General features: G+C 35.1%; 3 protein-coding genes across 5 annotated transcripts; all 3 read left to right on the top strand.

Moving 5' to 3' along the window:
- Positions 1–7: 7 nt before the first annotated feature.
- Positions 8–25,378, top strand: LOC128227732 (transcription factor SPT20 homolog). 3 transcript variants are annotated; one of them, XM_052938535.1, is made up of 24 exons: positions 8–90; positions 5,467–5,550; positions 6,708–6,778; positions 8,292–8,358; positions 9,245–9,400; positions 9,841–9,876; positions 10,507–10,545; positions 11,081–11,188; positions 11,446–11,639; positions 12,085–12,229; positions 12,808–12,927; positions 13,433–13,593; positions 14,351–14,383; positions 14,755–14,938; positions 15,339–15,471; positions 16,111–16,305; positions 17,019–17,261; positions 18,874–19,079; positions 19,687–19,791; positions 21,072–21,198; positions 22,024–22,169; positions 22,655–22,796; positions 22,939–23,087; positions 23,797–25,378. In XM_052938535.1, exons 2-24 carry the CDS (start codon positions 5,515–5,517, stop codon positions 23,953–23,955), a joined length of 2,955 nt encoding a protein of 984 aa, XP_052794495.1. In that variant the 5' UTR covers positions 8–90; positions 5,467–5,514; the 3' UTR covers positions 23,956–25,378. The 3 variants fall into 3 exon arrangements, with proteins under 3 accessions (XP_052794495.1, XP_052794494.1, XP_052794496.1); XM_052938534.1 differs by having other exon boundaries at positions 18,856–19,079; XM_052938536.1 differs by lacking the exon at positions 17,019–17,261.
- LOC128226050 (uncharacterized) lies at positions 1,212–1,988 on the top strand. Its single transcript, XM_052935948.1, has 3 exons — positions 1,212–1,409; positions 1,554–1,702; positions 1,827–1,988. Exons 1-3 carry the CDS (start codon positions 1,328–1,330, stop codon positions 1,986–1,988), a joined length of 393 nt encoding a protein of 130 aa, XP_052791908.1. The 5' UTR covers positions 1,212–1,327.
- On the top strand, positions 4,360–5,036 carry LOC128226049 (uncharacterized). The gene is made up of 3 exons (XM_052935947.1): positions 4,360–4,441; positions 4,626–4,774; positions 4,884–5,036. The coding sequence occupies exons 1-3, from the start codon at positions 4,360–4,362 to the stop codon at positions 5,034–5,036; spliced, it is 384 nt and encodes a 127-aa protein (XP_052791907.1).
- Positions 25,379–25,859: the final 481 nt, after the last annotated feature.

Here is a 25,859-nt window from a genome sequence, read left to right as displayed (position 1 = left end):
TTTTGACGAACGGTGTTCCTGCAAGTATCTCCTCAAACATCAGTCTGTCCAAAATGTTAACTTTTTTACAAAATACATGCCATACAAAAGGTAATGCTTTGATATGTTTGTGAATTTATTTTGAGATTAATCAACGTTATTGTTCATCATTTCAGTGACAATTTCCCCCCCCCCCCCCCGGGTATCTAGTATATGACCGGTGTTTTAATCCTGGACCTCTCGTTAAACAGGTGGTCAAAACATCATTATATGGTGACATAATACTGCTCCATTTTTTTCGTTTTGTGACCAGAACGGAGACCTTTTTAATTTTCTAAGCTACTACTGTTTGCAAAGAAAATTAGCAAAACATGCTTGTTAATTCCAATCTTAATTTCATTTTGTTTAAAAAAAAAACTGGGGTCACTGAGATTAATAAATCTGTACCAATTCTAAGGCAGATTCGGACAGTTAAATGATTCTTTAAACTTTGAAGAGTTCTGTGTTGAAGAATTCTGTTTTTCGCTGTTTCATTGTTCCTAGTGTACTTTAAAGCTACAATAGCCATGAACGTTTATGTGAAATCAATGCAAACTGCGTATTTGCCATATCAAAAATCGTAAAAAAAAAATGTACAATTATTTGGACTAGGTATTAAGCCCCCTACGCTTGTGGTTGGTTCCACATTATACTTACCAGAATATAAGGCAGCAGACGGATTTTTTTATGTGAAGTTGATTTAAATTGATGGTGGAAAGGTTGAAATGGGAAATACCGATTTTTTTTAAATCATCATTTTAAGTAAGTATACTGTCTATAATAACACATAGTCTCATGTCTTTAAATCCTTTAATTTCCCTTGCCCTAAACTTTAGTTGTAAAGAAAGGAATCTCATTTACTTTTTTTTCATACAAAATTTTTATCATATGGCCATCATTACATATTTAAAATTTTATGCTGCTTTTGGCTTCAGAACTTGCATTAAGCCACAGTAAGCAACCATTTGAGTATTAGATAGTTGATTAATTTTGTATTTAATTTCAACCACCTGAGCAATATAAAAACACTTATTTGATTAATTGAAATCCTACTTAGTGCTTATTTTTATTAATTAGACATAATGACATAAGATGGCCAATTGAAAAGAAAAGTGTTAACTTTGAACTTCCTTTGATCAGGCATAGATAAAAGTGGTGGTGTTTGCTGTAAGTAAGCTGTAAAGTGTGAAAAATGAACTTGGATTAAGATATAAATTGTTTGGAAAATGAGGGAGGATATCACATACAGTGAGTTCCTTTGAAAGAAAACACACAAACACTTTACCGGTAATATCTCAAAACCTGAAACATGGACCTAGTAACAGCAGCCACAACCCTCAGAAAACAATTGGTGTCTCTACAGACCAGTGACAATAACATAGCGTCTCTTGGTAAGTCATAAACATAATCATTATTAAACAAATGTTTTACATGTTTATATGTCCTGAAGTTTTGAAATATGTGAAATTGATGAAAATGCATTTTAAATTTTTTTTTTCCCTAAATAAGCACAATTGTAATTTAATTATTCATAGATGTCGAACTAGCAAGGCTTGGCGGGGCATGTCTGAGAGCAGTGATTGAGGAGAACCATTACCAGCAGCTACATCTGCTCCTCCGTCTGTCTGTCTGTGAGGGTGTACACACCATGTTCACATCATACTCCGCTAAGAAATGGGCTCAGGTTGGTATCCATTCCGATGATTTCAATATCTACTTTGAATGACTTTTTTTCCATATTTTTTTATTTCATAATTTTTAGCCTTATTTCTCCACCCATAGCATATAACTTGTTTGTTTTCTTGTAGGTGCAGTCCACAGCACAGTCCATCAAATCTCAGCTGGAAGCAGATGACAGTGAGCCCATGATATCACCTGTGACATCATCACCAGCAGGTAGCAGCACAAGGCCAGACAAGGCAGCAGGCATCTGGGCCAGCATGGACTCCACCATGTACAGGACTGAATAGATAATGATAATTCTGTAATAAATGTGCTATGATTTGTCATTGTGTTTGATTATATTGCTTGAATGTAAATGCTCCAACTGTTTGTGTGTACATCATCATGTACACTTTCATGAATACTCTTGTATAAAGATGTCAATGCTGTTAATTGGTTTGTTTATATCTGAAATAAAGAATAAGTCAATAGATCTACTCTTTGCCGTTATAATGAGCCCCTCTTTCACCATTCCAATAAATATTATAAAATCATAATCATAAAAAGTCATAAAATTGTTAGTTCCTCGTCAGTTGGACCTTCCTGCACAGGTCTACTCTTTGTTGTTTTAATGAGCCGTAAGTTGTACGATGGTTTCGTCCAAGACCCTCCTGTCTAGATCTACTCTTTGTTTTTATAATGAACCCTGTTATCAACTTATGTGATAGTCACAATATATGTAAGATGATGCAGTCCTGGCTAGATGTTCTATTTTTTGTTATAATGAACCCTTTTATCAACTTAATAAATAGTCACAAGATTTTTAAGATGATAAAGTACAAGACCCTCCTGCTTAGATCTACTTTTTATTGTAAAAATAATGAACCCTTTTATTAAAAAATGGATAGTTACAATATATGTAAGATGGTGTAGTCCAAGACCCTCCTGCATAGATCTACTTTGTTGTGTTAATAAACCCTTTTATCAACTTACGCCTAAGTCACTATACATGTAGGCTGGTTCAGTCCAAGACCCTCCTGCCTAGATCTACTCTTTGTTTTAATAATTAACCCCCATATAAACTTATGCCATAGTCACAATATAAGTGAGATGGTGTAGTCCAAAACCCTCCTGCCTAGATCTACTTTTTTATAATAATAAATGCCTGTATCAATTTATGCGATAGTCGCAATATAAGTAAGATGGTGTAGTGCAAGACCCTCTTGTCTTGATTTACTCTTTGTTGAAATAATGAACCCTTGTATCAACTTATGACTTAGTCACTATATAATTAAGTAAGATAGTGATGTCCTGGGAAGACCCTCCTGCCTAGATCTACTCTTTCTTGTCCCCTGCTGAACTTTCTGTCTTTCAGTCCTTCCAGCCATCACATTTTATCTGTCCAGAACCATGTCTTGGTCAGTTAAAAGGTGGGGGAGGGGTCGTTCTTTGATCGTAGGTGGGTACTATGGACTATATATATGTTAAATTCTACACAATAAGTAACAATCTACGGGTAGAAATTCAATATTAAAATAATGTCTTCACATACATATTAAAAACGAACACTTCAAATACATAAATAGAAATTCTACTAGAAAGAATTATACTCTGGGAATATAAAAATTACAAACATTTTAGGCTCAGCCTACATTAATGTTAAAACTCCCCCTTGCCCCTTTATAAAATCTAGATGACTTGTAAATGTGGGTCACAAGGGATCAAAACTAGGTCACTAGGTCAAATCTAAATATGCTTAAGTTTAAATTTATTAGTTTCTTCTTTTTCTTTGGGTGGGGATCAGGATGTTGAGTTTGTTTACCATCACCATCGATTCAGACCAATTTGGTAAGCCTGACACGGTTCAATAAAACTTTGCAGTGGATTGCTACAGTTTATATAAGATATTCTTTGGTCAGTCCGCTACAGTTAATATAAAATACTCTTTTGCTACAATCTGTATAAAATACTCTTCAGTGAGCCTGCTACAGTTAATATAAAATACTATTCTGCTACATTCTGTTTAAAATACTCTTCAGTGAGCCCGCTACAGTTAATATAAAATACTCTTTGGTGAGCCTGCTACAGTTTTATAAATATCAAATACTCTTCTGTGACACCGCTACAGGTTATGTCAAATACTCTTCTGTGAACCTGCTACAGTTTATATAATATACATCATTGTAAATTATCTTGTTAATTGTTCATGATATAGTATTAATTTAAATATGTTATTTTAATATACAGCAAGCCAATATTGATTATATTTCTTAGGGCTTATGCATTGTATAAGTTTAAAATCACTCATTTCTTCATTGTCTGTTTGCTGATCTCCAATAATAAATCAATTTGAACAATTATCTTAATTATGAAATCCAGCCTAAAGATAAATAAACAATAACTTGATTAATTGAAATCCAACCAAGTGATTATTGAAAATAATTGGTCTCCATTACTTAATTGATTGGTTAATTAGAAAAGTGAATCTTTTAACTTCCTTTGATCAGGCATAGATAAAAGTGGTGGTGTTTGCCAATAGTAAGCTGTGAAAGTGTGAAGTGTGAAAAATGAATCTTTTTGAAAATAGTATAAATTGTGGTGGAAAACTAGAAAGGACATCACATTCAGTGACTTCCCTTGAAAGTATACACAACCTCAATATTCTACAAAACTTGAAACATGGATGTAGTAACAGCAGCCTTAACCCTGAGAGAACATTTGGTGTCTCTACAGGCCAGCGACAACAACATAGCAGCCATGGGTAAGTAATTCAGGGAATAACTAGATTTCATATACGTGTTCTGGAATTTCTGAAATTTGAAATGAACACATGCCTGTATTTTAATAAAATTGCAATTTTGATCTAGTAAATATCATTTATTGAAGATACATTTTACTGATGAACCATTTGTATTCCTTATATCATGTATTTCTTCTCCATGCAGACTGTCACCTGTCAGAGCTGGGTGGAGCGTGTCTGCGAGCAGAGATGCAGGTGAACCAGTACCGGCAGCTACATCTGCTCCTCCGTCTATGCGTCTGTGAGGGTGTACATACCATGTTCACCACATACTCCACCAGGAAATGGGCTCAGGCTGGTATCCATTCATATCATTTCAATATTTAATAATTTTTATATCTGTAATTTTTCATTTGTTTTGCTTTATTTTCCCCGCTCATGGACTCTCTTTGTTTTCTTGTAGGTGCAGTCCACAGCCAAGTCCCAGCTGGAAGCAGATGACAGTGAGCTGATGACATCACCAGTGACATCATCACCAGCAGGTGGCAGCACAAGGCCTGACAAGGCAGCAGCAGTCTGGGCCAGCATGGACTCCACCATGTATAGGACTGAATAGATCATGACAAATCAATAATTAATATACAATGCGTCATATGGTGTGATTATATTTCATTTTTTAAAAATGCTGTATTTGTTCTCGTGTAATTATATATTCATTTTCATATAATATTGTTGTATACAAATCTTTTTGTTTCGCTTTGTTACTGTTTGATGATGGAAATAAAATAATAGTCTGTAGATCTACTCTTTGTTTTTATAATAAACCCCTCTATCAACTGAATGGATGTTCTAAATATTTGTGAGATGGGGTAATCCAAGACCCTCCTGCCTAGGTCTACTATTTCTGTGGTAATAATGAATCTGTTTATTACTGCGATTGGATACATAATACATAACCCTCTTGCCTCATACTCCAGGAAATATCTAATTTGATCAACATTTAATTACTTAGCTTAGTAAAAAGTTGTGTATATTTGTATTTTCAGGTCATAACTAATAACAAAAGAATGTAGGAATCCAAGTTCTTTTGAACCATGAACTCCTTTGAAAGGGCTGTTGATTATGCTGAGGTAAGCCATGTTTCCCGTTTATAAAGAAAATTTTGACATACCAATACAAATTTCAATTTTACTCTTGAAAGAATTACAGATGGATACTATGGAAAGATTTAATAATACCAGTGATTACATAAAACAAAGTCAATAATACCTGTGCCTGTAATTCAGAAGATTTTTAATATAGAAATGAATTCACAAATACACTTACATTGGAATTTAGTAACCGACATACAGGTTCAAATCTCAATAAATGAATATACATCTTTTGAAAATTAAAAACTGATTATGAAGATTTCAAAATCTGGATTGAGTGTACTGAATGCTTTTCTGTTTCAGTTTTGTTAACTTCAGTATAAGTAACATATATTACAAGACAATTACATGCAGCAATAGTATAATGCACATATCTATGTTTGCTCACTGCGTTTATAGAGAACATTCAACAGCGAATACTTTTGATAGTAAAGCAATCTAATTTGCAGTGTGTCTACATTTTTGTAAATCCCACATTTGGTGCATTATTAGGCATAAAATAATGTTTGTTTCCATTTCTCTGATAACCTTTTTTTGTACCCTGATTCTTTAACCTTGAAATATATGTTTATATATCATTGGTTTGATTTTTTTCTTTTAAAAATTAAAAATGAAGAGTTTTGGGCTTTTAAAGCTGCACTCTCACAGATTGAACATTTTGACAACTTTTTTATATTTTGTCTTTGAACGAGCCAATTTTTGCCAAAATCCATTGAAACCAGTTACTAGTATATAAGACTGCTGGCAAAAAATTAGATTGCAGATTTTTATATTTAAGTTCAAAAATTAATGTTTTATGCATTTTTCTTAAACCGTTAGTAAGGTTTAAGCCATAAAAACATTGATTTTCGAACGGAAATATGCAAATATGCGGTCTGATCTTTTGTCAGCAATCTTTTATCATTGGTTTGCAGATATTTACGCAAAATTTTTCTTTATCCAAGACAAAAAATAAAAAAGTTGTAAGAACAGTAAATCTGTGAGAGTGCAGCTTTAAAAATACCAGTTATGCTAATTCTGATTGTATAGATGTTTTTTAAGCTTTTTTGTAACTACCTCAGTGGAGGCATGGAACCAAAAACAAACATATTATTTTTTCAGCCTTATGTATTAATAATCCACACTTGTGTTTTTAGTATCTGGTGGAGCTTGGCAGACAGAACCCAGCAGCCCTTGTTAAAAATCCACCATCCGCGTCCAGCAAAGGGTTAGATTATACCATATTATGATTCATAACCTTGATTGTGCAAACTATGGCTAATTGTAGAGACAGAGAATACTGCATCAAGCTCTGTTAGAGCCTTCTGTATGAAAAGCAATGATCTGAATTCTATCAGCGGTAGTCTATTTTTAACCAATAGAAAAAGTATGGCTAAGTTTAAGATCCACCCACTGAAATTCCACATGATTTAAATCTAAATAGCAGTATTCACAATGCAGCAAAATTCTAGCCACAGGGACCTAGATGGCGCTCCATGCTGACTTGCCATAACAAAGGAGGTTGTTGTAGAGCAATGTATAGTTTTGTAGATTTTAGTCCTCCGTATATCATTACCAAGCCTAATCACTTTCATTCATACTATAATGTTTTATTAATTAACTATTACCATTTCGGTTAAAAACATTCTTATAACTTACCGTTAGTTCACATTAAATCCGTATTTATCCCTTATTCATTCATGGTGTCTGCTTTTCTAGACTTGACTTTTGTTTATTTTGACATGCATCCTTAAAGTGACATTGCACATACTTATGAATAAAGCACTCTACCTTGAATGGAATCATGTCGTTTCGACTTAATTTCGTAAATCGTTTGCCAAATCGGCATGTTTAATCTTCGTCGTCCATTTTGTCAGTGTACAAAATCATAATAGTCGTAAATTCCACCAACGGGTTAAATACAACTGTTATATTTAAGAAATATAACACACCACTGAGGGTCATATGGCATTATATGGACCGGCCAGTCAGCCACCGAAGGTGTTTATGGACCGAGGCGTAAGCTGAGGTCCATTCACCTTCGAGGGCTGACTGACCGGTCCATATAATGCCATATGGCCCGAAGTGGTGTGTTATATTTCTTAAATTATACCGAACATTTTACACTACAATTCAATATGTTTTATTGAGCAAAGCTAATAATGTTTACTTGCGACAACTTTTCGCCATTGTGAAAATAGCAAGCCGCACTTACCAAATGTATGACGTCAGCGGTCCATATTACATTTTTGGCGAGGTCCGGACCGGCCAAAAGTATAATATGGACCGCTGACGTCATTAAACTGGATTTTCATCAAAATACAGTGATGTACGGACCGATCGAGTTTATATATGTACAAAGAAGGGACAAATTTATGTGAGGTATAATATCAAACCTTATTACTTAGCTTAAGAAAAATATAAAAAATATTAAGAGTCTAGCTACTGGTATGTATAGCTTTTGTTTTAGTAAAAGTATAAAAAATATTATCAGTGTAGGGCTAGCAGGCTTGTAATAATTTTACTGATTGCATTGTCGGTAAACAATACATTGTGTAACAGTTCAATTACGTTTTCTGTGTAAGTAGAATAATTGATTTTAAAACATAACACTGGTTGGTACGTGTATTCAGTTAAAAAAAAAATAGTTAATAACAATCCCATAAAAAAGCATGTCACTTTAATGCTGTTCTTTTTATACAAGACTATTAACATGTGCCATTGTCTTTACTGCCCTTTAGGAAGTCCATCCACCAGAAGCTGTTGGACCTGTACATAGAGGAGACAGGCAAACAGCAGGATGACCAGGTTAGATGGGGAAATCATTTCTGTATTCATGCAAATTTTATTTGGGAATTTACTTTGTGAAATAATGATACACAGTTCTGGTTATTAGTTTAAGCTTTAAAAGCTCAAGGAATTGTTATAGTTCGGTCTTCTAACAAACAGCCATTTGCCAGTCTGGACCGACTGATTTCAGTTACAGAAAATTGGGGGGGGGTCGATGTCTCCAGGTCTGGTCTGGTTGAGGTTCCAAACTCTTAGAAGCCCTGGTCATAGTCTTGGTGTTGTTGACAGAGGTGTTATAACCGTGGCCATAGTGCTAAAACTGATTAAGATATTTCGATGAAACTTGGTACACATGTTGCCAGAGACAATACGCAACACATGTACAGCATGGCCCTTAACTCTCGCTGTAATAATTGTTAAGAGTGCCAGTCTTTTAACTGAAAATGACAGGTGAGAAATGGTGTTTGCTCCACATCACTCTTGTTTAGCCAGTTCATCCACTTCCTGACTGTTATTAAATATCATCTTACTTCTGTTGCTTTAAATAAAATTGTGTGCAGCAAGTATTCATTAAAGAAAATGAGGCTGTGCAATCAGTTTTTAGTTAAAATGATCATCCTCTGCTTGTAAATTTAACACCAGCCCTGATTTCAGTGAAGGATAACAGTGGCACAAGTTAGAATTAGCAAGTTGTTTTGTTTTGAATCAGTGTTGCATCGTAGCATCTACACTATAAGCTGTGAACCAAGTCACAAACATAAGGGGTAAATACCTTTTCTGAACGCAGGGCAGTTTATTACTAAGGAACCAGACTTGACTGTAATTCATATCATCATAATTATATATCTTCACAATTTTAGAATAGGTATTAAGAATTAACAAAATTAACTCATTTTTCTATTAGAAGCTGCAGTGTAACACCCATCTGCTGCGGAAGCTGGTACGTCGGGAGAAGCTGAACTGCCTCATTCTGAACCTGTATCCAGGCAACGAGGGTTACTCGCTGATGCTACGCAGCAAGGCAGGGATCGAGACTGAGACTTGCAAACTACCGTATGAGGTGGATGATAATGATAACAGTACATTTTAAGTCAAAATAAAGTTTTAAGATCTCAAAAAAAAAAAAACTTGAGTCCTTACTTTTCACAATGATCCATTCTAAAAATCAAAAAATTATATATATATATATATATATATAAGTGGGACTATTGGTTAAACCATCTTGCATGAAGATCATTAATAGTTGCATTTACAATACATTGTCACTATTAGTTTTTCCAAATTGAAAATGACTTTTTTTATCGTCCGAAGGAACTTTTGATACTTTTTGTTATCAATAATTAAGACAAGTCCAACTTCAACAATGCGTCAGACATCTTGGCCTTAATCAGTTTTTATGCAATACAGGAAATGATGTCATAAACAGGAATTGACATCAATGTAAAAAAAAAAATGTATTTTACAATATGATACATGCATATTTGTTTTGGATATTTTCAGGTTACTGAGTTGTTGGATTACATAGATGACTCTGAGGTATATATATTACATGTTTAAGATTTATGTAGTTCTTAGCTTGTCTGTTTATCAATGAAAAAAATGTGGAGTTATTTTTATAGCTGTGGTGTCATTGTAGGCATTGTTGGGGATGTCATTGGAAAAAACTCAAAAACTGTTTGGGATATTCTAATGAAACTTGGTTCACACCTTACTTAAGTTATATGAACATAGCTGGGCAATAACCCTGGCTTCAATCATTGTGAAGTTATGCCCCTATTGTGACTGAAACAACAACAACAGATAGGCGGTTGTGTTTAGTTAATAGTATTTATGTTTCTTTGGCAGATTTGGCAGTAGAATTTATTTTGGAATTTCCTAATATAGAGAAGTTCAGTAAAGTATTGCCAATTATTACCGGGGTATGTTAAGTGATTTAAACCTTTAAGAGTTAAGTTTTGTAATAAAAACATCAAATGTTATACTAAAAATGAGAGAACAATTACCAAGAAAATTTAATTTAATTGTAAAACAATTTTAATTTCAAAACAATGAAATTGATAATGTATTCATGTACAATCCAGGTTTATCTGTTCAGCCTATTAAAACCTGTTTTGATGTTTCATAGGATAAACAGTGTTTTGAGGTGAAAGTGATTTCTTTTTTCAGCTTCCTCCTTTCCTGGTTGATGTCTTGGAAAAGGCTCAGGTCAGTTTCCTTTCACAAACATTTAGTTTTCTAACATTAGGAAAAACCTCACTCAAAGTTCAGTTAAAACGAAATAAATTGTAAGTGCATCTAATTATCTAATATCAACACTCCTATTGCTGTTCCTAAGTTGGAATTCACTGTGTACCTTTACATATTCTGTTTAATGCCAAATCTTCCATAAACCTCTGGCAGTACAAAAACAATGCTTATGATTGGTCAAATGATGTTTTATGCTGTTAAATGTGTGTCATGTCGATCAAACAACTGACTTCATGCCATTATTGAAACAGCCAAATTTATACTATGTTCAATTGTCTTAGAAGAGTTATTTTCCTGCTTGTAGTAAGATAACCCTTTAAAAGTCACTAATTGTCCACTAAACAAATGTTTTTATACACTGATGAACCTGATATTTAAACATTTGATCCTCAATTTATTTGAGACGACAATTTATGTATGTTTTATAAAATTAAGATTATATCAGGTTAATTGGGATTGGTCGGTACATAAACTTAATGTATGACTGTTTCAGGTGAATGTTTTCTACAGTGGCTGTGTGATAGTAGAGATCAGAGACTTCCGGCGGGCCACAAACGGGACATTTGATATGCAGTATGTCCTCCTGAAACCCAATCCACAGGTATAGCACAGAATTAATGAAATACTTTATTATAAATTGCTGACAACGTTATTCTTTAATTTGTTTCTAGGGAGCAGAACATTCCAGAAGTTGGAAATTGATTTAGTCATGATAAAATGTAATTATTGTCATTCTGAAGTCATTTCTACTATGATGCAAATTCTTTACAAATCAGGGTTAAACTTTTTTACCAATCAAACTTGGGGTCAGATCCATTTGGTGAAAGGCTTTCATCCAACACTTTCTATCTTCTGCAGACCCTGCTGTGTGATATAAACAACCTGACATCAGACGGACATGTGTGGACTCAGGAGGACCTGTACATGTTGGAGGGGAAGTTGCTATTGGCGACAGAGGAACCCCTGTGTCTAGACCCCTCCCCAGCAGTCGCCCTTGTGGCCAATAGGCAGCAGTATGATAGAAACAAGCTGAACACGCCACAACTGAAAAGGTGTGTAGCAGGAATAGTATTGAGGGTTGTTTATTTAAGGCACATGCATGGATTTATAAAAGAATATGTCAAAAAACACTTTTTTTTAAGATTTGCAGCATTTGTCACAATAAGACTTTTGGATGAAAATACAAGTGTCTGGCATTAAAATGATCAATAAGGCGTGCTATTTAAAATGCAGAAATTGTGCAAGCCTGGTGAGGTTGTTAACAGTGCAGGGCATTTGGGCTCATGCTGATTTCAACCATTAGTCTGCAATTTATGATTTACTTGTACATTATTTTGAACCATAAACTCCGTTATAAAATGGTGTGTTTTATCTAACACATTCAGATATGTGTATACATACCTTTATAATTTAGGTATTCAGTGTATATGTAACATTTTAGACTAAAAAATATATAATATTAGGACTATACAAAATGTGTGTTGTTTTTCTATGCAGGCCAGTTAAAAAGTACACGCAGGCTGCGATGAACAGGAAGCGGAAGTTTGCCCTTAGTTCTGCCCCTCGAGAACTACAGCTGCACGAGTTCATCGCCAAGAAAAAAGAGAAAAAGACATCAGCTGCTGCTAAACTTGGGAAAGCGGTTGGTTTAATTAAAAAGGCAGTGGTTCTCATATTCAGACATTTAGTTGACTATTAAAAGTATATTATTTTTCATCGATAGATATTAGCACATGGTGATATAAACTGATGAAGTATTCTGGCAATCTTCAACCAACAAATGACCAGTTGGAGCAAAGCGCCTATTAGAGTCATGTAAATTAGAAGTTGTTAGTTTCAAGACACTTATTCTTAGCAGTGGGTTTTAAGTATTAAAGCAAACAGCCTCATGAATTTCAACTATTTAAAGCTTATTGTGCATGTAACCTTCAGAACTATGGATATGAAGCATGTACACTTTTATTAACATGTACAAATAAAAAAATAAATATTTTTCAACAAAAGTTGGAGCAAAATTCACAAATCAGAAAAATGTTACATTTTGTTCATGGACAGTTGTAATAAAATTTCCAGTAAACAATTTTAGAATTTACAATAAGCAAGGATAAAAGACGTATTTCTATTTTTTAAATCTAGACTTTTCGCCATTCAGTTTCACTATTTTCACAAATCATGATACTGCATAACTAAAACGCTGACCTGTACCAATTGTTGTTCCAGTGTGTAGACTTCTGGAAGCAGAAGGCTGTGAGCCTGGTACCGCCTGACAGTGTAGATGTGGACAAGTTTGCCCGCGTCATGGACAAGCCAGACAAGAGGCTTATCATGGAAAACTCTCTGGTAGGATGATTTGATTGTCATATTTTAGTTTCTAATGTAAATTATTTAACAATCGCTGAGGGAGCAATTTATTTCATTTACACAACAACAGCAGTCATATGTGGTCAATTTTGATATTTTCAAATCAGTTTGTCCCTTAAACAGAAAATTTATTTTTGCTTAAAAACGAAGTTCGAACACAAGATTACCTTTGAAATACATTTTTTTTTATGTCATTTGCCCTATGGTAAATGCATCTTGAATATCTGGTGTGTGTTTTCACATAATTTTAATCAAATTTCTTTCTTTCTGCTGGCTGCTTACAAAACCTGACCTATCACAGATCCCTAGACGATGCCCACTCTAACAAGTCTGACCTCAAATTTCTTACCTTCACCATAGAGGAGCATGTTTTTGAGAGAAATGTGATATAGGATAAGAAACTTCTGTCCAAACTGACCTATCACCGCCTCGTGGGCAACTCCCACTCTAACAAGTCGAACCTTATATTTCTAACATTCACCAGGCACTGGTAGAAGAGCAGGTATTGGAAAGGGACGGGGTCCAGGATAAGAAACTACTGGCCAAACTGACCATCTATCATAGACCCCTGGACGACGCCCACATCGGGGAACTGTACTTGGACCATGATTACGTGGAGGATAAGTCCAAGGGGGCCACATGCAGGTAAGTGAAACGCTGTACACAGCATTCACTGTCTTTGCTAGATACAATGTACATGAATTTTTTGTATTATACATTGTCGGATCAGATAAGTTAACAAGTTCATATATTAATGTAGGATTACTTGATGGAAGCCTTGTGATGTTATTTAAATTCCAAAATGCCACATAAAGTTTATATTGGATTGTATTTGACGTTTAGAAAGATTAATAATATTGTATCAAGTATTTCCAGTCTAGATAGGAAAATCCAACCCAACAGCAAGCCGGTGATGAGGTTTGCCAAGTTTGGGCCAGGCAACCATGTTTGTGGGTTGAATTTTCTGATATGGACAGAAACACATGATTGGTGTTTTTCTTGCATACCTTAAATTTGTGTAAAGATATACCTTTAAAAATGAATTTTCTCACCTTTAACCAATTAGCGGCCTTGTTTACTGATGTCACGCTGCATAGGAATTTTATCTCAATGATGACATCACTAATTTCCTCTGAAACATCATATTTTAAGACAACTTATTTCTTTTTGTAATTATAACTCTTGCCAAATAATATCTATTTGTTTCCATTGTATTAAAATGTCACAAATTCACATCCATGAAACATATAACAAAAGAACTAAAAACTGGCTCAATGTTGCCAAGGACTCGTCAGTCATGAGAGGTGCCAGATTTGATTTTCGAGCACATCAAAATTCTGGGGTGCAAAAAACAGTCAAATATCAGAATCATTCACCTTCATTGTTTTGTGCTCTGTTTCAGATTTCTGCTTGGTAATAAAGATTCAGTTAGAAAGTAAGTTCTTTTTACTTAAAACATATGTTCGAATGGTAAACAAAAATCAGGATGCATTTCACTGTATTTTTTTTTAAGTATAATTATAATAAGCTAATTGTTCTGGCTAAATATTATATATGTGTTTTTGATTCATATTTGACTAAACATGAATGTTTTTATTCGAAAATGGTATGACATCCAATTTTTTGGCTACGCTTTTTCACTAAGATGACAACAACTCATAATCGCAACACCAATATTTAATCATTCGCCAACAAATGTAAATTAATGTTTCTCTAGGTTTTGACTTTGCGGCATAATTTGATTTATGAAGATTTTTCAATCTACAGTATATCCTTGTAAATGCTATTGTTTAAAATCATACATAGGTACCTTGACCAGTTCCGGGAGATATTCACGGAGGAGGGTCGGCGGGCTGTGAAGATCACCACCCAGAGGCCTGGCCAACCACCCCAGGTGACCTGTACCCAGACCACACCTACAAACCTCCCTGTCACATCTGTTCCTGGTAGTGTGAGCGGTGCCAAAACCTCCACGTCTTCCACACAGCAGGTTGGGATTCATGTATGGTTTACACATGGATTCACATACACCCCCTACCTGTTTTTGAAAAGAAAATAACCCTTACCAATCCAATTTTAAGCCTTAGAAACAAGCTCATGTGGATGGTATGAACAATGGGAAGGGCAAGATGCAGCGTGTACTTAGACACCAAAATCTTTGCACAGTAGCATTTCTAGTACTTTTAGTTATAGCACATGTTAAAACATAGTTTACTTTGGGAATTCTTAGTTAATAGTAGAATGTTTTACTTGTCATTTTAAGCAAGCTAATATAGAATACTTTTTGCTTGAGTTTTACTTGCAAGAGGAGTCTGGCATGCAGATTATGTGGCAGACTGCTTAATTGTTATAGAATATGGATAACAAATGAACTTTTCCATTTCATACAGGCTATGGAGGTGTCCCCAGTTGCAGGAATGGGTGGGGTTGGAATGAAGAGGACGATGCCCATACAGCTGGCTCTGTCCATTGGGCCCACAGGCACTCCCAACCCCCCAGGTCAAGCAGTATTTACACAACAGGGTATGCATTTGTATTTTGTTTTTAATGGGTTTGGATGTAGCAAGTGTTACCATACAGCTGACTCTTACCATTAGTTCTGCAGACACTCCCATTCCCACAGGCCAAGAAGTGTTTACACAAAAGGGTTATATGATTGTTGCTATCATTTTGTGACTCAGCCATGTGGAATTCATGTAAATTTATTTATTTTTACAAACATGTGTTCCTTCAACTTAGCATAATTTTGTTATTTTTGAAAGTCTTTATTTGAATTCTTCATTAGCTCATAATCATTTTGATAAGCGGTCATCTCAAACGCATTGAATCTTACTTTCTGATGTATCATATTGCTTACGACACATGCATCGTTTGCAGTTTTTGCGCATTTTTTCAATTCAAAATTTACTACTGTTGTCTGCCTCATAAATTCTAGTAAAATAGTGTCAGTAGAATTATCTATACTCTTACATTAAACAGATTGTGTTCATTATTTTAACCATTTAAAGTGATGTATCATCGGACACCTACTAGCTTACATTGACAATTCTAGGCTTGTTTTGAGGAAATACTGTATTTGCCGATTTTTGGACCATCCGGAGTGGAGCCAATTTAACAGCATGTTTCATATCACACATAATATCCTTATATTTCTCCATCCAGCCACACCGAACCAGGCCCCTAACCAGATCCAGCTGAGTATGCCCACCAATTTAAACCAGTCACCTGTGGGCGGAATGAGGCTACCCTTGCAGATAGCCAGTCAGCCCCAGTCGGCATCCCAGCGTCTCAAGCAGCTTGGCATTCACACCAGTATTGCCCCCTCCGCCAGTCCCTCCACACAACAACCACCCATAGGTTTGAGATACAGATTTTATAGGCAAACAGTGCTGGCTCCAATTTCTCGAAACTTCTTAAGTCCCTTATAACAGGATTAAGCTAAACTCACTATTTTTGTTGTTCTATAATATGCGTTATATTTACTTTTTTAAGAGTTTTTTTTAAATTATATAAGAAATATCTGTATGCGTATTAGAAGAAACCATTTTTCATTTATCAAAATCTATTTTCAGTATGTATTTTGGCTAATTGAAATAAGCGACTTAAGCCTATTAAGCTTAAGAAGTTTCGAGAAATTGGGGCCTGTAGATTATTTCAATTTGGGGAGGGTTTAAGTTTTTATGAGGGTCTATGTCTTTTGTGTTTAAGACTTTGCGAATCAGGTAAATAATTTAAAACCTCCCTAAATGTTAATTTACCAATACTTTTGGATGCTTAAATAATGGCATTGCAAATTTTAATTCTTACAAACTTGGAGAAAACCAAATTAATTGCAGAATAATGTTCTTCAGAGGTGCGTCGTCAGATGTAAATTTCATGCAAAATATCAGCACATTTTTAAGTGTTTTTTTGTAAACAGTAAATATAAATCTCTTTTGATAGATTATGTTCCATGTTAATCTATTACATTTTACTATTAGCATACACAATGAAACATTTATTAGCATATACAATGAAAATGACAAACATATATCTATGTACATTTCCAACATAACCATTTATGTTCCCAGCACAATTGTTTGGGAGCCAGCCCGGACAGACACCAACCATGCTTGCCCAGCAGCCTGGCCTCTCTCCCCAGATTGCCCAAGGGGGTCGCACCCCGAGTCACACCCCCACTCCAACCCCACCCCCACCCATCATGTCACCCCCAACCCAGCTTGGCCGCAAGTCAAGCCTTACCGCAGAGTCCTCCACCATTCACCACATGGCCCAGACGGCACATCAGACCAACCACGCTTCACTCGTTCAAGGTGATTTGCCATTTTTGAGCTCATCCATTTTTAAAAAACAAGTTAAGGTATAATAGAGGTTGTAAAAGCTACCTGTAAAAGTCATCTACCTTTAGCGCGCTACAGCAACCAGGTATGTATACTTTGTACATGTATAGAGAGTTTGATCAATTTCTGGAAGCCTTTTTTAATTTGTGATTTACGTCATACAGGAATGTATATTTTGTACAAGTTTAAAGTCTGCGATCAATCTTAAGAAGCATCTACATTAAACAAGTATGTATATTTTGTACAAGTTTAAAGTCTGCGATCAATCTTAAGAAGCCATCTACATTAAACAAGTATGTATATTTTGTACAAGTTTAAAGTCTGCGATCAATCTTAAGAAGCCATCTACATTAAACAAGTTTAAAGTCTGCGATCAATCTTAAGAAGCCATCTACATTAAACAAGTTTAAAGTCTGCGATCAATCTTAAGAAGCCATCTACATTAAACAAGTTTAAAGTCTGCGATCAATCTTAAGAAGCCATCTACATTAAACAAGTTTAAAGTCTGCGATCAATCTTAAGAAGCCATCTACATTAAACAAGTTTAAAGTCTGCGATCAATCTTAAGAAGCCATCTACATTAAACAAGTTTAAAGTCTGCGATCAATCTTAAGAAGCCATCTACATTAAACAAGTTTAAAGTCTGCGATCAATCTTAAGAAGCCATCTACATTAAACAAGTTTAAAGTCTGCGATCAATCTTAAGAAGCCATCTACATTAAACAAGTTTAAAGTCTGCGATCAATCTTAAGAAGCCATCTACATTAAACAAGTATGTATACTTTGTACAAGTTTAAAGCCGGCAATTAATTTCCTGAAGCCATGTTAATTTTCTGATCTACGTCATGCAGGTATGTATACTTTGTATAAGTTTAAAGCCGGCAATTGATTTCCTGAAGCCATATTTTATTTGTGATCTACGTCAAACAGGTCTTATTAGGCTTGTACAACATGAGTAATAATGATATCCACAATATCATGAGGATTATGTTTGATGTGAGTATCCTCTAGCTTACCGATATGCGTAAAAAGAGAGGTTTGGCAAACAAATTTAAAAACTGACTGCATCCTTTAATCGTACTGGTACACATACTGGTAGACAGGTGTTGGTTTCTACATGCAAAAAACTTCTTATGTTGGTCATAGTCTAATACCATTTAAGCAATTCCCATGTTACTTCATACGCATGTTACTAGTGACAATATTTGCATGTGTATAAAGTCCCATTGCTCAGGCTATAATAAAAGTTGAGATGCGCTTCTGTCTGGAGGTGTTGTTGGACATAATGATTACTATTACTCATAAAGCTGAAAGTATTTCAACTTCTATATCTAAGTCTATGCCGCTTTATTGGTTAATGTTTGTCATTGTGTTTGTGTGCAGAAATGCTGTGTAAGTAAAAATGACAAAGGAGGAATTATGTAGCTCAGTACTGCAATTAGAAGCTCAGGCTTTGGTAAGATAGTCTTGATTTATTTATTTTTAAACATTTCCTCATGATAAATGCTGAGAAAAATTTAATGTATGGAATCAGTGACTATTTCATATTTCACGGCATGTTTTGAAGGTGACGGCTCTGCTTCAGCATCCTCCACTCCCACTGTGAGCCACCCGCAACAACAACAGCAACAACAGCAGCAGCAGCAGGCAGCACCACAGGGTGGGGTAGTGAACATCAACCTTGGCAACAGCTCCAACATCACGGGCATCCCTCCCAACATCAACATACAGAATCTCACAGGGCTCCCTGGCATGAACATCGCCAACCTACAGGGCCTTCAGAACATGCAGGTAATACATTGACAGATGGAAGCTCAAAAATTTCATATGATATCACTTAGAACCTTTTTACTTCACATGAAGGCCTAAAATAAACAATTTGGGTGCAGGTTACCAAATCCTTGTTTTTAGTGTGTGTTTTTAAATGTATTTTAAATCTTTAAAGCTTTATACAGAAGATTATATAAATGCCAAAATGAATCTCTTAGAAGTTGTAGTAAACTATTATTATTCGCAACTATAGCTGGGGTGTTTTATCCCTTCTTTGTTGTAGTCGGAATCTGTGACTGACCCTCATTTCTCCCCAAATAAGCCTCTGAAATTCCCCAATTTCATGAAAACCTACTAAATAGGCGAAGACCCTACGGTTTTATAGTCAGTTGTTAAAAAAAAAAAAAGTGTGCTTTTATATGTTGTTTAAAACCTTGAGAGCTTTATACAGAAGATTACATGAACACCATACTCCAATGATGACAATAACGTTCTTACATAAAGCCTGATAAAAGAAAAAAATAGTAATGAAAAGCCTACCAAGGTACCCTACCTGTTTTTGAATAGGATGTCACCCTAACCAAACCTAATTTTTTATTGCCTAATGTGTATTGGTACTCTATTACAGGTGTCATTGTCCGTACATGGAGGTTTAGCTGTGCCCATTAGTATGATCAGTGCCAACCACCAAGGCATCATTGTCTCATCTGCTGGAGCCCATCAAAACTCACAGGTAGGCAAGCTGGTATCAGCAACTGGGGTGATAGTGTGGAACCATTTCTGTTGATGTTTAGTCTTTTAATCTGTCTATAATCTGTTATGCTATTTGAGTTTTAGTGAAATAATTGGATGAGTTGCTGTAATGTTCAAACATTAGTCGGATTGTTCAGATTTTTGTAAAGGTTAACAATGTTATTAATGGAAATGGTGTTAACTAGTAAATGTGTGCTTTGTTAATCGTCAGTAGGTTGATAGTTCAAAACTTTTAAAGTTAACAGCATTGTTAACGGCATCTTGGTTAACTTTTAAAGGTGCACTTGATTGATAGATAACAGATTGATTGTTCAGAACATTGTTGAAGTTAACAAGATTGTAAATGAAATCGTTGTTAACTTTAATAGGTGCACTTTATTGTTAGTAAATAGGTCGATTGTTCAGAACTCTGTAAAGTTAATAATGTTGTTAACGGCATTGTTGTTAACTTTAAAAGTTGAACTATATTATGACCTGTTGATTGATTTATATAACACTATAAGTATCTATCATGTGTTTCCGGTATGGATAGAAAAATCTGACCCGAGAGCACGCGTGTAAGCCGGTAACGAGGCTTGCCGAGATTTTTTGACCTGGGCCGGAAAAACATGATTGATATTATTTCTTGCATATCTAAAATGATCAATTAGTGGAAAGAATGACGCAGAAAACGAACTTTTGTACATTTCACCAAAAAGCGCGTATGGCGTTGTTTACTGACGTCATAAAGCGCAGTTATTTTAAATAACAAAAAATCGCGTTTTTTTTACGATTATTTATTTCAATTTTAATTAAAAGTCTTGCATACATTTATATTAGATTGCTCTTTATTGAAATGGCATAATATACTTTTCATAAACCATACAATAAATGAAATAAGAAGTGGCGCGTTGTTGCGCGTGACTCGTCTTACATGGGGTATGTAAGATGGGTTTTTCCAGCACTGGTCACATGACCGGAAACACACGTCTGGTATGCAAGAAAAGCACAGCTGACACAATTGTCTCAAGTTTGTAAGAAAAGTGTGTCTACAAAACATCCATAGCAGTAAAGTTTTGAATGAAAACAGTGATGTAATCAAAGTTGAACTATCAGCCGATAACCTAATTGTGATGATTTCTTACAAAAGTATTTAAGTGAATATCTCACTTTCGTGCAGGGTTATACAAAAATATTTAAATATCTGCTCTAGTGAATCAACTCCATGTATTGTTGAACTCAGTTTGTAACTGCTTACTGTATTAATCTTCTGTTTTCCAGGGTGGTACTCCTTCCATGCAAGGTCATCAGCAGGGTCAGACAAGTGTGGTTACCATGACAACCCATCACCTTGTCAACACGTCAACCTCCACAGTGACATCAGTCCCAGTCTCACATGTTGTCACTGGTAGGTATTTTCAACATCGATGTCAATATAATATTGATATACACTACTGTTTTGCAAATGAACTTTGCATTTCAAGGCTTCCAGCATTGAATGCTCGTATCTTTTGCACTGTGAGTTTCTAATCAAATGCAACAGCTATAGGCTGTAAATCCTCTTCACACATCAAAGAGAAACTGTCTGTGACCATCAACAATTTGGCATATTGTTGTTCATATCAATTGGAACGATTTTAAGAGGCTGGATCATTGCTCCTCAAAGCAGAAAACTTGTATTGTTTTCAATGGTTCCATAAATTTTCAACTGTTCAATTAAATTGAAGCTTAATATTTTGCTTGTAAGAACGACGAACAAAATTCTTGAAAATGACTGTCCGAAACCAAATCCTAAGTTGTACAAGTTGACTTTCAATTCAGTGCAAAACTACATTATTCCATGTCATAATCAGCCTGTTTTTTAAGTTTCCCAATGTACAAATGAACTTGTCATTTTATTGAGCCATTGCTCATAATGTTAAATTTTGATGCCTCTTGATCCTATATAATTTTTGTATTACTTGCTTACTTATACGTAAAATAAATGACTGAAAAAGCATTGTTGTATGTACCTATTTTTACATGCGTCTCATGCTGGCTTTCATTAACCATTTGAATAAACTTTTCAGAAACTATTTGATGATATGCAGTACAAAATTCGGCAATGGGTTTTGCTTACATTTGTTTTTATTTATCATCAGCTTTCAATGTTGACTTATTGTAATTTATAAATCAATAACCATCATAACGCTTCTCAGGTTTTTCTAGTAGTTTATGAAACATCTTGTTCCAGGTGTGATAAGCCAGGGTGGTAGCAATGTGATGTCGGGCACAGGGATGTTGTCTGTGCCCATTAACCTTGGTCCAGGGCTGGTACAACAGGGCCTAAAGTCTGCAGGACAGATCAGGGCCTCATCTTCAATGCCCCTACAGCTACAGGTGGGGGTCTCAGATTAGTGTGGTTTTTATATACCAGCAAATATTTTTTCTAAATTATCTTATTAAAACAGATTTGAGTGAAATGTACATTGTAATAAGGGCTATTCCAGTAAAACATGTAACCCACGGGGGAAGGCAATTATTTTCATAGTATATGGGCAGGTGTCATTTTTCTCTAATTTGGACACTAAAAGAATAAATTTGCTTCTATAAGGGGATAATTTAGAATTGCCTGCCCCTTGTGGGTTATATGTTTACCGTAAATGAAAAAGCCCTAACATTTAATTTGAATTTTCAATGACTTGTAAAAATAGAAACAATTACTCTCCTCTCTCCAATTTAAATAATTGTTTAATTATCATAATACCCTCTTTTTTATCTGAGAAAAAAGGGGACATTGTTATCTGAGAAAAAAGGGGACATTGTTTCTGTAAAAATTCTGTAATATTCTCTGACTGCAATCATGTACCTCTTTATTCTTGCAGTTTGGACAGCAGGGTATCCAGTTTGTGAACCTTCAGCAGCAGCGGACCACCCTGAAGCCTGGGGCAGGACTCCAGCCTGGCCAGACCCTGGGGACAATGGGGGTCAGACCCTCAACCTCCATACAGGGGCCACTCACCACAAGTAAGATTATTAACTCATACAGTGTATTCATAAATGTAACAAAATTATTGTATACCATTTTATCTTAAATCAACTAAGATATTTATAGAAAGGTTCCCATAGTGCTCATAACTTTCAGTGTAACATATTTTGTATGTTTTAGCCATCCTATCAAATCCGGGTCTGAGTGGAGGTCAACAGGTGCTCTCTCACCTGTCCCTTCAGGGCAAGCCCGGGCCAGGCGGAGGCATCACCACCACCCTCACACCCCAGCAGCTTGTACAGCTACAACCACAGTTCCAAATACAACAAGTAGGTCTTGCCCATGATAATCAGGCTTTTAATCATTCTTTTTTTATGAGTAAAACATATAGATTAGCGCTGCATTATCTATCAGGTTATCTGAATATCATTGCCTAACAACATTTCTTCGAGGGTTCATTTGTTTTTTCAGCATAGCTAGATAGGATTTTGAACTAAGGCTTTACGCTAAACATGAGAAATTTTGGTATGACCTTATTACACAGTTATAGCCATACGCAATAAAATACAATAAAAAGCATTGGCACAAAGTATAACAAGTTGTGGAAGGAAGAAAAATAAACAGTGGTTTCAGGAATAATCGATCTTAATTTATAAAACAAAGCTAACAATTTTGACAAATTAAGGCAGTTTTTAAGCTGTCTTTTTGGCATACCAAGGGAAATAGTGAGAGTGGTATAGTGGTATAGAGGTATCCGCTTCTCACCCAAGAGGTTGTGTCCCCACCAGTACTTTCTCATGGCCTTTAAAATGGACACAGTTCAGGTTTCTGCCCAGGAAACGGACTCGTGAGTGATTCTATAAGCTCAGCTTTCATCACAATCGAGCTCAAATAAATTAGTATGGTATGTACTAAGAGAAATAGTATTCATTTTCAATATCTTTCCTTATACAATTATTACATAGCTTCTATTTCATCAGGTGGTTATTTTTGTTCTCAACATTTGCGTGATATTTGAATTTACCTGTACACTTGCAGACTTTCCAGAGGTCAGGTTTGCAGCAGGCGACCGGCCAGCCAACTCAGCAGCTTCAATTTCACCAGATCCTGAAGCAACAGCCACCACAGTCCCCCATGACCTTCGGAGGAAAACCCAAGGCCAAGAAACGAACCACACCAACTCCACCCAAACAATGAAGAGTTTCATAGTGGTGATTCAAGAATTACAATATTTCTATAACTTACAGTGTATGCTGCCCAATTGACCTGTTAACATGATGATGATTATGCTTCAATAATGTTTACTTATCTATTTGTGTACACATGTACAAAATGAAAAAAAATGTCTGCATTAAGGTCTTCAAAGAATTGAACAGTGGACAGTTTTGTAAACATAATGGCCGAGCTGCTACAGTATGATGTTTTAGCTTGTTGTTTTTGTCGAGCTCGCTTGCAGTGAGCTTGACATAGTCGCCACAATGGTGATTCGTTGTATGTGCGTCCGTCCAGGAGTATGTTTGTCTAGTTTTGGCTTGTCCAGGCTGTAATTTTGCCACGCATTAGGGATTCTAAAATAACTTGGTAAAGAGTTCACCATGAGAAGACAGTGTGACTCATACAAGACCCATTTCTATAGGTCAAGTTCACATTTGATGTTCATTGGTCTAAATTCCATGTATTTTTGCTTGTCTGGGCTGTAACTTTGCCATGGATTGGGGGTTTTAAAGTTACTCCGTATAAATATGCACCATGAGAAGACGACATGTTGCATTCAAACCCCATGTCTTAAGGTCAAAGGTCAAGGTCACACTTTAAGTTCTTATGTTGTTGTTTTAAATATTGTTAGTGGCTTTCTGTTGAATGGATAAGGCAATGAAAAAAATGTACAAGTATGCAACGAACAAGCTTTAATAGCTAACTAATCACTTTTGTACATATGATATATGAACTTCTTTTTGCATGTTTACATAAAATAATTAAAATTACAATGGATGATAGGATCATGTCAATAAGATTAATCTCTGTGTCTGAAAACTACTTGTTCACTTTTATTTATTCAATGAAATAAGGTGCAGGTAACCATGTGTTCAATAATGAGTGTGGATTGTTGAAATATCAGTTGTGAGGTTAAAATATTAATCTGGAGATTAACTTATTTTGGTTTAAGATTGTGTAAAATTCTGTTGGCGTTTAAGGGGCTTCAAATTGTTTTGTGTAAACTAAACCTCTCAATACAATGAATTTTGTATGATTTGTGATTTACTTATTTTTATATTATGACCGAATGCCATAGTATTTGGGGGCAATTTTTTAAGTGACTTCCAAAGTCAACTGTTTCTAAGTAAACACATGTTAATGAATTTGTTTTCTTATCGTACAGGTCCCACAGTCACTTTTTGGTGAAATCAAGCCAGTAGTCTGTATATTTTTGTGAAATTATAAATGCCTTGTGGATGTTGAACCAGTTTTAAGAAATAACATATATTCCATTTGTGAAATGTATTTTAATATAATCATTGCAAGATTTTAATGGATTATTATATTTGTTATGCCTTACAGGCATAAATGTTTGTGTATAGAAGGATTTTGGATCCAGAAAAATAAACTGAAAAAAATGGAATTGATATTGTTCTTTTTTTAATGTTAATTAAGCCTGGGACCAATAATGCTCCCAGATGAAGCTCACATGTTGTTCAAGAAAAGATTGAATGAATTGACTTGACCCTAGCCTCAATATCTCGAAAATTCTTGTTGCTTACTTGGACCATGGACCTATAAACCAGGTCCATGCTGGGACCAATTACTTTTGTTTGTGTAATGATTACATTGTAAAGAAATTTTTAGCTGCAAAAGGAAATTATCTGTATGGAAATCACGGATTTTTTAAAGTAAAATCAAGATTAAGTAAGAATTTTTTAATGATATAAGCTACTTGAGCTTGTTTCACTTAAGAATTTTTTGAGAAATTTGAGCTAGGTGTAATCTCATTGTGCAAATTCTTAAACCTTTGGCCATGATAAAAAAACAATTGACTGACACAAACATGAGTTTGACAAATAGATAAGTTTTGTAAAAATAAAGTTATTAAAAAGACAGATATT

The sequence above is a fragment of the Mya arenaria genome, chromosome 3 (assembly GCF_026914265.1).
Source record: "Mya arenaria isolate MELC-2E11 chromosome 3, ASM2691426v1".
Lineage (NCBI taxonomy): Eukaryota > Metazoa > Mollusca > Bivalvia > Myida > Myidae > Mya > Mya arenaria.
The sequence above is the reverse complement of the archived record's forward strand: the minus strand, read 5'-3'. Positions and strand labels throughout refer to the sequence as shown.